General features: G+C 35.2%; 1 protein-coding gene across 14 annotated transcripts in view; it reads left to right on the top strand.

Annotated features, from left to right (window-relative positions):
• The window catches only part of LOC148958168 (neuronal acetylcholine receptor subunit alpha-2-like), a 55079-nt gene extending 41753 nt beyond the window's left edge, over positions 1 to 13326 (top strand). For 13 of the 14 annotated variants that reach the window (XM_089113448.1, XM_089113450.1, XM_089113447.1 and 10 more), the window contains 6 exons: positions 3265 to 3359; positions 4783 to 4958; positions 6283 to 6327; positions 8017 to 8126; positions 9694 to 10017; positions 10883 to 13326. In XM_089113448.1, coding sequence (XP_088969574.1) covers positions 3302 to 3359; positions 4783 to 4958; positions 6283 to 6327; positions 8017 to 8126; positions 9694 to 10017; positions 10883 to 11687 — 1518 coding nt within the window. In that variant the 5' untranslated portion in view covers positions 3265 to 3301 and the 3' untranslated portion in view covers positions 11688 to 13326. The remainder of the gene's footprint in view (positions 1 to 3264; positions 3360 to 4782; positions 4959 to 6282; positions 6328 to 8016; positions 8127 to 9693; positions 10018 to 10882) is intronic. The other variant, XM_089113460.1, reaches the window with a different exon arrangement.
• The last annotated feature ends 1583 nt before the right edge of the window (positions 13327 to 14909 follow it).

Below are 14909 nucleotides of genomic sequence, written 5' to 3'. Positions count from 1 at the left end.
CGAATATTGTCTTGAATGCTAAATATCTTTCTCAACAAAGTTCGTGACCACATTTATGCGCCATTATAAACATACTTCAACTTGGAAAATAATGTCGCCTCCCATTACGTTGATTGCAGCCTTGAGTCCTATAATGAAACCGTTTGTTTGCATGTACTTGCAATATGTTGATTGTTCGGATTGTATGCCAACATGAAAGGCAAAATATTGTTATTCGCGGAAGGACATCTAACTAGACTGCAGGTCTTGCTTTTTTTGCAAAAAAATCCTTCTTATGTTTTGTTTAATGAAACTTAATTTCAGTACACATTTGAAAAAATCATATTAAACCTTAGAATAAAAATGATATATAATTGAAAGCACCTATTGCATCTTCCGTAAAAAAAGTGTTATTTTAGTTTTAATTCGATGCTTCTGATCTATACTCATATTAGGGACTGACTAAAAAATTAGAGCTTTGAAATTTGAGTGATTTTTGGAATAAATATTTATCGTTTTGCGAGTAATAGTTTTTAAGATTTTCTTCTCTGTTTATATTTTTGGTATGCTTGATAAAATGTCATGGTAGCGATGTGATCAAAACTAAGAAGTATAGCGGTAATTTGTCTACAATTGTAACATGGCGCTGTATTTGGCTACCTAACACGTAACAGTTGCTATTTTATTAACGTACCAGATTATAGGCTGATTGAATTTTCCCATTTATCTTGTCAAACGTTTGTTTTGATAATATTTTATTACACATATAATCGTTATTATCTTAAATTAATCAACCAAATCAAAAGGAAGTTAAAAATAATTTTTCATCTCTCTCGTTGGCAATCAGTTCTCAATATCAATTTGTTTTTGTTTATTATTTGCCATAAATTCAACAATGGTATATATCGGTAATAAAGTTGGTCCGAATGACCTTGTTAAGCGCTAAGGATTCTGCAGAATCAACAAGGACTCTATAAACAACTATTTTTTACATACTGCTTTTGTTCGTATTGCATAAAAAACCGTAAACTCAAATATATCAAATAAATTGTACTTCAACTAATGGGTGAAAGTTTACTTCACCAGTATTCTGTTTCGAAGACTGATTCGCCTAGACTATATAGCGTTATAGCTTCTAAAAGCAAATGGTTTCTCCCACCCCTGTCACCAATTTCGAGGAATTTCCACCTTTTGGCGCTCTTCTATGCTGCTCACACTGTCCTAATATACTCAAACTTATCGTGAATCAAGTATACATACTTCAAAAAATTGAATGATTACCGAAAATTGTAAGACAAACAAAAAGTCTATATCTCTTTGCTGCCTATACTTGAATGAGAGACTCTAAGACAAAAGGCTCTTTTCCTTGTCATTTTTAAGTATTTTAAATGACGTATAACCGTCATAAACGATTTGTATCTGTGATCGATGCCCTGTAGACCGCTTGCATATTTCTGCATATTTACCTTTTCTTCTGCATAATTACTTTCTCTTCTGCATAATTACTTTCCCTTCTGCATATCGTCTTTCTGTTCTGCATAATCATTTTTCCTTCTGCAAAATTACCTTCTCTTTTGCATAATTACCTTCTCTTCTGCATAATTACCTTCTCTTCTGCATAATTACTTTCTCTTCTGCATAATCACTTTCCCTTCTGCATAACGTCTTTCTGTTCTGCATAATTATTTTTCCTTCTGCAAAATTACCTTCTCTTTTGCATAATTACCTTCTCTTCTGCATAATTACCTTCTCTTTTGCATAATTACCTTCTCTTCTGCAGAATTACCATCTATTTTGAATGATTTTCTTTCCCTCTGCATAATTACCTTCTCATCTGCATAACTACCTTCATTTCTGCATAACTAAAGTTATTAGGGCATATTTCAAAATTATTTTAAATCCTTAATTGTAAACGTTTTAAGTAGAAGATTAACATAATTTCGGTAATTTTTTCGAATACGTATTTCCAAAATACTCTTTTTGAATGGAATCCTCTTTGTGATGATATAAAACATTCTGTAAGCATTGATGAATTCAAACGTAAACTTCTTGCAACCATACGACCATTAGGAAACTCTATTTATAACATCCATGACATTGACGGTGTTAGATCTTTAACAAAACTTCGATTGAATTTTAGTGCATTAAACGAACATAGATTCCGGCATAACTTTGACTGCCTAAACCCGATTTGTAGTTGTGGAACTGGAAAAGAGGACAATGAACACTATCTCCTGCACTGCCCACAGTTTGATTTGATGCGTACAGATCTCTTTGGTCAGTTTTCAGAAATCCCTGCCCTGGACATGAATGATATGGATACAACAGCCTTGTGCTAGCCAGAGTGCAGACTCAAATCGAGTCTGCGCGCAGGTTACCTTTTATATGGCAGTTCACGATTGAATATAATTAGTAATAGAATGATCATGGATGCCACTATATCATACATTAAGACTACTCAACGCTTTAAGTGAAACCCCAAACAGCAGCTACCCCCCCCCCCCTTTTTAGTTTTGTTGTATATATATTCTTTGTAAGGGGTTGTTTATTGTAAGTGTCCCTCATAGTGGGAACATGATGACCTTGGGTCTTTTCCCGCTATGAGGGGCACAGTTGAATGTAAATATTAAAGTTGTAGTTGTTTTAAGTTGATAAAAAAAACATAATTTCGCTGTTCATTGGGATAAAATCTTGGTTCGTTACTCTGTAGTCACTGGAAGTTTATTGATGCACACTAGCATTGGCTTTTAAAAGAATGTGAATCAAAATTATCAAAAATCAAATGGTTCATCCTTTTTTAACCCTAGGTTCTGATTTATTGCATGGTTAATTTGAGCTATTAATGACCTTCCATTAGGATACTGATAAGCCTGCAGCTATCTTCTACCTTCCTTATTCGCCTATAAGCCTGCAGCTATCTTCTACCTTCCTTTTTATACTGATAAGCCTGCTGCTATCTTCTACCTTCCTTATTCGCCTATAAGCCTGCAGCTATCTTCTACCTTCCGTTTTATACTGATAAGCCTGCTGCTATCTTCTACCTTCTTTATTCGCTTATAAGCCTGTAGCTATCTTCTAACTTCTGTATTCGCTTATAGGCCTGCAGCTATCTTCTACCTTCCTTTTTATACTGATAAGCCTGCTGCTATCTTCTACCTTCTTTATTCGCTTATAAGTCTGTAGCTATCTTCTACCTTCCCTTTATACTGATAAGGCTGCAGCTATCTTCTACCTCCATAATGTTCAAGTATTGATGTATTAATTTGCTCAATCTTGTTTTTTTAGCTGCTGATCATCACGTGAGAAATTGATTTCTGTCAAGATGCAAGTAATTCCACCACTCATTATCCTATTCATCTGGAGGTTTTTTTGCCTAACCAGTAAGCCCTTGGATTTTCTCTTACATACTTAGACAATTACATATGCAGTAACTTCCTAAATGCATACAATGCATCATAATCTGTTGGTTTTCCAGATGTTTTAGTTGTTTCAATCAGAACAACGTAAATTGAAAGCCTGTTGCATTTTGATAATTCCTTTTAGATTTTGATTACCTTTCAAACGGTTTGCTCTTAACTCCCTTCTTTAGGTTAAAAATCCTCTTAAGGATGCATATAGGACTTGAATTTTAGTTTGAAAGACATCAAACTGATGCATTTAGGCGAGATCGTCTTACTGCACATTGTTAATTAAGAAAACCTCAGCTATCCAATTAAGACACTGCTGTCAATCCACATTTTGAGTTTGCTGTACATCTTACTTCAATGAATCTCTTCAATCAATTATTCAATGAAGATCTTGGACAAACTGAAGGAGTCAGTCCCATGCTTAAAATGTTCAAACGAGGATTGGCATTGAGGCCTTCGTTTGGTAAAGCAAGCAAGCCAAACCAAGATTCTGACGAATAGGCTTGATTAGCTTTGACGTTGCTTATTGAGGCAACAAATATCCTTGTAAGGCCTAACAATGTCTTTTCCTCTGACGAAAAGCTGTGTGACTGAAAAAACAGATTGAAAATTTTCTCCGACCTCTTATGAATAGAAAAGCATCTTCAATAAACGTTGTTCAACCACTTAATTTCTGAACGGAAGATGGCAGATAGCGAGAATATTTTGCGAGGATAATAATAATGAATTATTTGTATTATCTTTGTTTAAAGATTTTTTAGATGGCCCAGAACTTCGAGCTGCCTTCCAAATAAAGAATGATCCTTAATCCCAGTCTCTTTTGGCGAATTAAATACATATGACAAACACAATCTTACTTTTTGTTTTTTCTCTTTGACTTTGATGTTTTGGAAAATGCTTATCGAAGCACAAGATTTCTTTACGTCGTATCAAATCATTTTTGTAACTTGCAGTGTGATGATTTGTCTATACTGGGTTAAATTTCAACCTGGAAAACGACCCTCAGCCTGTAAACGAATGTTATCATTAAAACATCCAGCTCTTATGGAAACTTGCAACCATTTTGGAAAGTGCCGTAAGAACGAAATTCATATTTGGGGAGAGGGCTGCCCATTGTATTGCTTCCCAATCAGTACACTATTGTAAAGGAAATAAACTGGAGTTTGTCAATTATTGGTTGGGGGGGGGGGGGGCTCCAGCTCTTGGTTACGTTAAGACAGTGTTAAAGTCATAAAACTGCATCAAAAGGGTACTGTTCCTAAATGTTCTCATTGAATTTAGACGATATAAAAACGATCCTCCCAGCTGGACTTGTCATCCCGTGGCACCGCCATTAGTAATAGTATTTCTCTTTGCTTGGCATTACATTAATGACGTCATTATTTTTCTATTACAGCCTCTTCCGAAACGAAGCATTCAACTCCAGAAACAGAAAAAATTGACGATGATGAGTTGAATCTACTTAATCATCTTTTTAACGGCAATTACAATAAAGAAGTTCGTCCTGTCAAAAATAAGTCACTGCCTGTTGAAGTCAAAATAGACCTGGCCTACACACAGTTGATTGACCTGGTGGGTAGAGTTGAATTTCTTCAAAGGAAATGCCCCGTACCCTGCCCCGGAATAATAAGGGGGGCTTTGGGCACCAATCTTTCAACACTTTGGACTTAGACCTTATTTTAACATCTTTATGACCTATACCATCTATTGCTTAGTTCTTTGGATAATTATCGAAAGCCACGATTATTGAAAATGAGGGAATGAGTTCTCGACCCACAATCTCTCTTGCTATGATTAATGATCAAATCGTTTTGAATAATAGATACAAAGAATTCGCAAAGCTTGCCAAAGCTCTTTTAAAACCCCTTATCTTTACCCAATCATCTTTCTCGTTACTCAAAGCATCAGACCCTTTCAGGATAGAGGTCTTGGACACAGGCTAATAGCACACAGCTTTTGCCAACCCCCGTTTTTTACCTCTGCTGCTAAGGCTTTTGACTCAACTCTAAATTTCCTCTTAGTACTGAGTTTGCTTTTTTAAGAACTTCTGTCCACAGCATTCGAAATGGCTGAATTTCTGGAATTATTGATGAGTCATTAAGTATAATAAAAATCTGATTTCTTATTACAATGCTCACTTGAATAAAACAACGCAATCTAATTTGCAATAAGTTTTTTCAAAAGGGTATAGTATAAATATTTTATATTTTTTAGTCCTTAATTTCCTCGAATCTGCTCGTTGAAGTAGTGTGCAAGTTCAAATGCAGAAAACTGTGGGCTTATAAATAAAGTTCTCGGTTAATGCAATTATGCGAACCAGCTGTATCTCAGTCTTGTATCGTTCTGATCTTGATTTCACAAAAGTTTGAATAAATAAATTCATCTGCAGCAGAGATCAGGCGCCTCTGAGAAGGAGCACATTAACGACATTCACTCATTAATGCATTTTCGCTGTCATTTTTAACTTTAAATGTTGGAAGTTTGAACCAAGAAAACAACCAGCTCTTCCAAAATCTGTTGAAGAAATGCAACAAATCTTTTTTAAATAAGAATACTTGATCAGTTAGTTATTAAACGACATCTGCCGTCATTAAAAACATCGAGGCGAAACACAAATTAAAACATGAATATAGCAAAACAAAACAAGGTTACCCCATGTTTAGAGAGTAAGGGCGTTTGACATTCGGCTACCATTGCCTTTGGTTTCGCTTCATGCAATTTTTACTACTTTAAAAGTGAACTTCATTAAAACTGAACATGATCATTTCTGATATGTTACTAGTCATTTCATTGAACCATCGTTTCTCGATAATAATATCACCATCCTTGGTCCATAAACATTAAGAGACCAATTCTAAGTTGTTACGTTAAAGTCAAGGTATCATTTTTTTTGTAGGTTGAAAAGGACCAAATTCTTATCAGCAACACATGGCTTCGATTGGTATGTTAATTGTATGTTTACTTTCTGTCTACGTTTAATGACAAGAAAAGGTGCAGTTTAAATTTCTCTATAGAAGGGAATTCGTTCTACTGTGTATAATGTTTGACACCAGTTGTATAGAAAGATTTTCATGGCCCCTGGAATGACATATAAAAACATGGGATTATAAAAACAGAAGGAGGAAATTTCGCTGCCCATTGCGTAAAAGTATCCACTTTCAAACGTGTCTGTTTGTGTTGATTTTGTTGCACGATAAACGCTCTGAATGCTATTTCACAAACCACAAATGGGGGCTCCTCTTATCAGATTATCTGCATAACCAAGCTCATTTTTGACACAATAAGATATAAAAGTTTATTTAATCTCTTTGAAACACTGCAGAATGCACATATTACGATTGTAGCTGAAATGAATCCATAAAATATTTCTGTTCATTTACTCTTGCTTTTTCAATTTTAAGGGACTTTTTAACCCTCATAGTCCGAATTCCCATCATGATTCATGGATCACCAATCACCCTGTTTTTTACAGTTCTTACTCTAATTAGTAAAATGATATGGTTTCGGACCTATAACTTGATGAAATATTCAAGTAATTTTGTAAAGTTAGTTTGGGGTCGATTATAAAATTATCTGCAACTAGTCTATAGGCTTCTATTCCTCTCCCGTTACATTATACCGGCACCGGGGTATAAATTCCGATTACCTTTATCCGATATTAAGGGCTCTTGCGCAACCGACATGCTTAGCGGTCGCTGTCTTGAGAAACTGATTGTTTTGTATTGTCATGCAGTACGATATTAGGCCGGTTTTGAAAGCATAGTTGCAAAGCATGCCGGTTTTGCAAGAGCCGTTAATGCTTTGAAAAGTTTTGGACAGAGTATACTTTAGTATTCAATGTTTTCATTTTTCCGTGCTACCTTCAATTAAAGTAATCTATTCTAAGGTAGACAAAATTCTGTCTTTACAGAATCATTTTTTTGATTTCCAGCTGTCTTCTGTTCTCTTTACAAGTATAATACAACCGCTATAAATTTTCAGTAGCTACAATTGAATCTTTTATAGAAAAGTGTGGTTCGTGAGTTGTAAAGAAAATAATTTGATTTCTTGGCAGTAGAATGACAGCAAACAAACAAATTTCTAAGAAATGAGGCAATCTTTAACCAAATGTATGAAATTTTATTTAAGAGAAATCGTATTTGCAGTGTTTGTTATTTATGGCAACACGAAGACTGTTTTTGTAGAAATGGATTTCGAGTTTCTTAACATAAACAAGAACAGTTTAGATCTGCCAAGAACCACTTCGATCCTTGGTGAATCTAGAAACATGTGTTTGATATCATTTATTCAAAATGCAACTCAAAGTTTCAAAGGTTGTGGAATTTGAATTGCTATTTCTTTAATCGATGTCGATCTTCAAAGATTTAACAACTAAATATAATGATATCTGCCCTAGAGGGCGACAGAGAAGTTGAACAGTTGCCAGATGAACGCATTGAGCGTGAAACACCGAGTTTCTTCATAAACCTGCCTTGTTCTACAACCAAAGCGAAATTTAGCCTGGACTTTCTTTGAAAACCTGAGGGCAGTAATGATATGATATGAAATATTGATCTCTACTTAAAGTCTTTGCAAAACTTTTGCAGCTTGAAATTTTGTTCTTTCTTTGACTTCGTATTTTTTTCTTTAGTTTTGGGACAATCATTTACTCACGTGGAATGCATCGAAGTTTGGCGGAATCAAATCAGTCAATGTGGATCCAGTTAAAGTCTGGTTGCCAGATATTGTCCTGTTTAACAAGTAGGGTATTTTGATTTTTTTGATATTTTGAATAATTGCAAAAGTGTGTATCAAATTCATGACGTCAGAAGACCCTATATCTAGAGCTTGTAAATTTGGGCCAGAGAATGTGAAAGAACATTGTGGATTACTTCTCAATGTGTGAAATCAGTTAAATGTATTAACAATTGACTGAGGCATGGTGACATGAAATCCTCGTGAAAGCATTTGCTTTATCTCAATGCATTGCAATAACTGATTTTGCACTTTAAGAGGCTTACATGGTGTCCTTTCGGGCTATTTTATAAAAAGTCAAAATTATTTCACACGTATTATTTGTTTTGTCACACTTTGGAACTTTGTAATATGTACCCTATCATGAAGCTGAAATGCGAACCTCATTAAAAGTCACATGCAATATAGGCCAGTGCCATATAACTTGAAATTTATGATGAAATTGTACTTAGATTTAAATGAAAGAGCGAATACACCAATTCAACTTACAGCCTCATTTTTAAAAATTCTTCATTTTTTTGTACAAAATTTTTGACCCCAGATTCGGGTTGAGAGCAAGAATTTTAGTCTACTTGAAAGTTTTCGTTATGTTTTTGCTCCTAATATTGAATTTATGACGATATAAAGATAAAAATTTTATAAGGAATTTGACAGTAATTGGTAAAGCTTTACCCGAAGATTTTTGCGTTCAAATCCCTTGCAAATTTTAAAACTTCATTTCTTCGTAAAATCTAAAGTACAAGCACAAACAAATTGAAAAATTGTACATGACCGAAAAGTTTGGTGATAAAGCCGTTGCAACGACAGGTGGTTATCTTGATAACGTTATCGTTTTGTTGGTTTGATAACGGTCTATGCTCAAAATGTCGTCTTGTAAATCGCTCTTTCTTTCTTCGAAAACATCTGTCATTTTGTAATTCTAAGTTATAGTATTAACTGGTATTTTTTGCACTCAATCAAGTATTTTTACAGAAATTGTGCGCCTACAATCAGACCTTTTCCTAATCATTTAAACAACCATTTCATGAGTTAAAGATATATTTTTGGATATTCATTTACCTGCAATTTTTGGCATGCTTATTCTTTTGGCATCGATAATTTCTATTCAATTGTCCTTTACTTTACGCTAATTTTGCAACTCCGAGCCATTTTTTGTTTATCCTGACCCTTTTCTGTGAACTAAAGAGACACAATTCCCTGTTCATTTCGACCTCTTTCTGTGACCTAAAAAGACAAAATTCCATCTTTGATCAGCATATAGTTGATTTTTTTATCAACTGTAATGTTGAGTGTGGAGTTTGCAATTGATATGACTATGTTAGTGGTTTCAAAAACCCTGCTATATCTTGTCCCGCAAATCTTCTTTCGCCTTCAACTTGTCTTGTCAGCCTTCCAAGTTTTGAATTTAATTCAAGAACCGAAAAATCGTTTATAGGAATTTCTAAAATATGTAAGCGATGCTTTCCTCTATATTAATTACTTGGTACCCCCTAATGTGATCCCAAAAGCCCAAAGAAATTTTCCTGCTCCCATAAGTAAGACCCCTGTTTCTTCTGCACTGTGTAATGGGTAGGTTGTTTTATTTCTCATTACCAAGTGCCGATGAGACTCTTGCAAGCGGACAGATGGATCAATTCAAGACGAAGGTCATTCTCGGTCATGATGGGAGCAATACTTGGTATTCGCCAACTATACTTCGAAGCCGTTGTGCAATTGACATAGAGTTCTTTCCGTTTGATGATCAAAAATGTGTCATCAAGTTTGTAAGCTGGACATACGATGGCTTAAGGGTAGACTTGCAAAATAAAAGCTCCAAAGCCGATATCAAGTCCTACTTGTCAAGCGGAGAATTCGAGCTTATTGATGCAACGTCATCGAGAGGTGTAGAAAAATACAGGTATTGAAACAAATTCGATTCCTTTATGATTTATATTCGTCAAACTATTACGATGAATATACCGTAAATCCTTTAATTGGCCGCCCTCAAAAAGGTCTCCCTCTAAAATAAGCCCCCACCCTAGAACTACAAATTGTCAATAATCCCCCCTCTCTTCGAATGAGCCCCCACTGCTACCGTAAGTTCTCGAATAGGAACCCCTCAATTTGATGATTTTTGACATCTGGAGTTGCCTTTGGCGTTTTATTGAACTACCGCACAAATTCGTACTTTTGGTAATAATCAATTAAATGCTCATAAAGAAATTCCTACTAGAATAAACGAGGTCTACTAGAATAAACGAGAATAAACGAGCCCCCCTCCTTCTCGTATTAGCTATCAAATCAAATCAAACCAACGCGATAAGAATAATTTAACAATAACCTTAGGCTCAAAATCACAAATATTTAAGAATATTGAGGCTCGGCAAAATGTTAGGTATCCTTATAAATAAATTGTGTACCCTTCTTCTGTAGGGTTTATTAATAGAATACGATTAGTAAAATAGGTTGTAGTTTCAACAACACACGACAAAGGGGAAATTACAGATAACTGAGTGGCTTGGAAAATATTAATGGATTTGTTTATTGAGAAATGTTTAACTTTTCTAGTTTCGGTTTGTCTCTGATCAATCATTTTTGTATCTGTTTCTTTATGCTCTTTATTTTTACCCAACGCCTATACTGCCCCTATAATTTCAATGATTTTTCAATTTCGAAACTATAATTTCATACATGCCCCTATTTCACTTGGTATTTTGACCCTTGAATTAATGTCGATGTTCCAAATGGAGATATTTTTTTAATTCAGTTGTTTTTATCCATAGTTGCTGTCCAGAGCCGTATCCATACATATTATTTACAATTCATATACGAAGGAAAACACTGTTTTACTTCAACAATCTCATCGTCCCTTGTTTTCTTATAACTGCCCTTGGTTTGCTGACATTCGTCTTACCGCCAGCCACCGGAGAGCGAGTGACGCTTGTTATAACTACCTTGCTAGCAATGACTGTTTTTATGTTAATGATAGCAGAAAACACACCAACGACTTCTGAAGTTACTCCACTAATAGGGAAATTCTTTATTGCCTCAATGGTGATAATTGGCTTGTCACTCATAGCAACTTGTATTGTTCTGAACCTCTATGAATGCAGTCGTTCTGTAGACACAGTACCTGATTGGTTACGACACATCTTGATAGAGGTGCTTGCCCCATTTTTACGAGTAGACCCTCCAAAAGGAAGGCCAAATATTGAATTTTCCTTGGGCAAGGAAGTCGAGACAGTTGCTGTTAGAAGAGATGCTAAAACTGAGATACTCTGCTTGCCACAGAAAGGATATTCCGATAAGAATCACATGTCTAGTCAAACGTTAACCTGGAATTCCAATCGACACGTGAATGATCATGAAGAAGCCAAAACAAAGGCAAACTGTATACCAGAAAAACTGGTTGAAGGCCTTGCTATTCTTGGAGATCGTGCACGAAAGCAAGAAAAACTAGACGGAATGACAGAGGAGTGGCAAGCTGTTGCAAAAGTCGCAGATCGCTTTTTCTTGTTGGTTTTCTTATTGACAATCACAGTTACAACGTCTTATATATTCCTCAGCCGGCCTAGCATCGAGGAGTAAGGCTGCAAATAATCAATAGAGAAATACGGACGCTTTGGCCTAACAAGGAACCGTCACACACATCAACGACAGAATTCTCTCTGGGCGGTCGATAAAGGAATTATTCTCAATAAAGGATAGCATTAACGTTGTTTCACTTTTTTCTGGACCCTGCATTTTAAATCTGCAGTCAGCGTTGCTTAATTTTATTCTTCATATATTCAGGTTTTTTCGATTTCATTGATTCCAGTTTTTGTAATTAATCTGGTTTTGTTCTAAATCAAGACAAAACTTGTTATGCATATATTTTTATGGGGTTTTGCTTGCCAAATTATTCTATGGCTTTATGTGAATTTCCTTTTAAAAAAAAGCAGAAAGATAAGCACAAATTTTTTACCATCCATCAAGGTAATCAAGCAATCAAGCCTAATCAAAATCGATTCAGTCCAGCGTTAATTAGTTTTTAGTAAGGGAATTAATGATTTTGAAAGTTTCATCCAAGTTCAAAATCTCTTTCCAAGTGGACTACAGACAAAACATTTTCAAATAGGATGTTGAATAAACCTCTGCTATAACCGGCTGATTTAACTATATTTTTAAGATTTTCTACTTCCTTTTGTAATTCAAACCAGTTGATTTATCATGATTATTAACCTAGTAAATTTCCCTGTTTAAAGGCAGTCTGTCCCCTATTGTGCTCAACTTTATTTTCACGGGAGTGAAATTCACGCACCGTTGAGCTTGATCGATAATTAAACGATTTAAACCAATCAGAGACAACTTTGATTCTAGAGCTTTGAATCAAATGGCTGTGTTCCCGTTGAAGTGAAGCTGTGGCTAGAAAAACTTTGTTCCCTGTTTTGTTTTTGTGACAGATATGTCAACAGCGAAAGGAAATGCTTCCGTTATCATCATTCAATTCCAGTAATTAAATTTTATTGCCATTCCCGATAGCTTTTTGCGCGCAGTTTCAAATGCCGTCCACTACCGCAGCTAGGCCAGCCAAATCCGTTAAGGCGGGAAGACTTATTGTTCATATTAGCCAATCATTGAGGGGACAGACTGCCTTTAAATAGATGCAAGGAGTTGTAGAAGCGATTTCTATAGAAATGTGTTTTCCTAATTATCATATTGGTATTAGGATTCTTTAACGAATGCGATGAATCACTGCTAGAGCTAATGTTGCTTTTCATTTAATGATCTTTCACGATTCTCTTTCACGAAGTCTTGAAATAGCTATAATCATTTGCGTTCTCAACATTTTGCAATCATTTCAGAACATGCTAGGCCTCCAAGAACGCAGCTGTCCTAAATCTTTCAGAAGCAATTCAGAAAAAAGCAACACATTTTCTAGAAATGTTAGCCACCTTATCTGCCAGAAGATTTTTTCATACTCTTGATTACATCTTGAGCAAAGTATACCCTTTTATGTTTCACTTTAGGAAAAATAAGGAGTCCTTGAAATTTTTAAAAAAAGACTGATACTTAACCTAGCACTTCGTAAGTATGCCACTGGAAAGTTTTTTTCCGCAGCATTTTTGTTTGATATTCTATGTGGTACATTTCTTTTAAAAACATAGTATTCTCAACATGTAATAATTATGTTGTAACTATAAATTAAACCCCTTTTTATCACGATAAGAAGACGCTAGAAGTGAAATGATGTCCCATTTTTTCTCATGGCAAGTTAGATTATCCAATTCGATCTTTTATCTGCCTAAAAAGTATCCCAGTCTATTTACAAGCCTTTTCTTGACGAGGAACACTTTTTTGTTCATTTTCTTGCTGTCTTATCTTGTTAAATCTATCTTTATAAGTATTTGATATCTTCTCTGAATTGGACTGTTTGAAAAAATAAGAGGAAAAAGCAAGTGTTTTCTAAAAGTGGCGTTTTCCAGAATTCTAAGGGGCATGATCGCAAAAAATTATCGGCCACGCCCTTTTTCAGTCCACTCACTTTTAGAATGGTGCGCGGTGCTTGCTCCTGTTTGAGTCTAGTCTGAACAGAATCTGGATAGTTTGCAGCTATATGGCTAAGGAAAGAAATTTGGTTAACCCCACACGTCACGCCTTTTTTAATTGTTTTGTAGACAGTTGTTTAAGCCTGGCTTATGTATTAGCTGGAAGATAAAAGTTTAAACTTTTTATGGACACTGAGATGCAAATATATTTAAGCACAGGCTTGCTCGAAGCTCCTTAAATGTTGGATCCACTATAACAAACCCTTATCAACGATCAGACTGTAATTAATCTCTGTATGATAATTGCCCCCAGTGACTTCGGGTGCTCCAGGGGCACGTGCTTCCCAACTTTTCGAAAAATTCTAAGAGATTTGAAAAGGCCCCTTTTTTACGACATGTTGCCCCTAACTGTGCTTCTCCAAATTTGAAATCCTTCCAACTTCCTTGATTGCCCCCCCCCCCTATTTGCTGGCACCTCACACTTACTGGCTTTTTACCCTTGGTACCAGTGCCTCATAAATCCGGGGATAAAGTATTGTAGACAGCTGCGGGTTCGATCTATGTCTCTGAGACTAAATAATGGTACTGATTTTGACTAAGGCACCCAGGGTACTGATTTTAACAGGTGCATAGTAAAGCATCGTTATGTTGGCCTATTTACATATCGTAATTCCCTTTTTTAATTGGTCTTAGTGTGAATACGTCATACCATCGTTATACGTCATACCCATCATGCCCTTTGTGATTAGTCACCGTTTTCAAACTTGTTTGTTGTTTTAACATATTCTATGAATGGCCTTTCAGACTAAAGCAACAAGTTTCTTTGAAAGTTTTCATGTAATATTGTGTCTCTTTGCTCAATGTTTATGTTATCATTGTCGTTGATTTCTTTAAAAAAATCTTGTTTAAAAACCGTGCAAATACTTTTTTTGTTGCAAATCTCTCAAAGAAACTGTTCCTTTAGAGCATCAAGTAGTAGCCTATTTTTCTTCTTAATTATTTCAATTCAAATTCTTTTTCGAACTGATGACCTTTTCTTTAGACACTTATTTAAAAATTAAACTTGGAATCTGAAATCCAACGCTACATTCACGATAAAAGGTTTATTTCTAATTCCTTCAGCAGGATTTTAACAATTGATTATGTCGTTAAGAGAATAATTAATCAAAGTTTTAGTTAATATGGGCTTTGAAATTAAGCAAAGCTATTATAAAAGACAAAGGTGAAATGAAAACAAAAAATAGATTGAAAACTGATGGGCAAAAATATATTGGTAGAAGAA

This window comes from Rhopilema esculentum, chromosome 17, assembly GCF_057945365.1.
Source record: "Rhopilema esculentum isolate cy_ngs chromosome 17, ASM5794536v1, whole genome shotgun sequence".
NCBI lineage: Eukaryota > Metazoa > Cnidaria > Scyphozoa > Rhizostomeae > Rhizostomatidae > Rhopilema > Rhopilema esculentum.
This window is presented reverse-complemented; position numbering and strand designations above follow the sequence as displayed.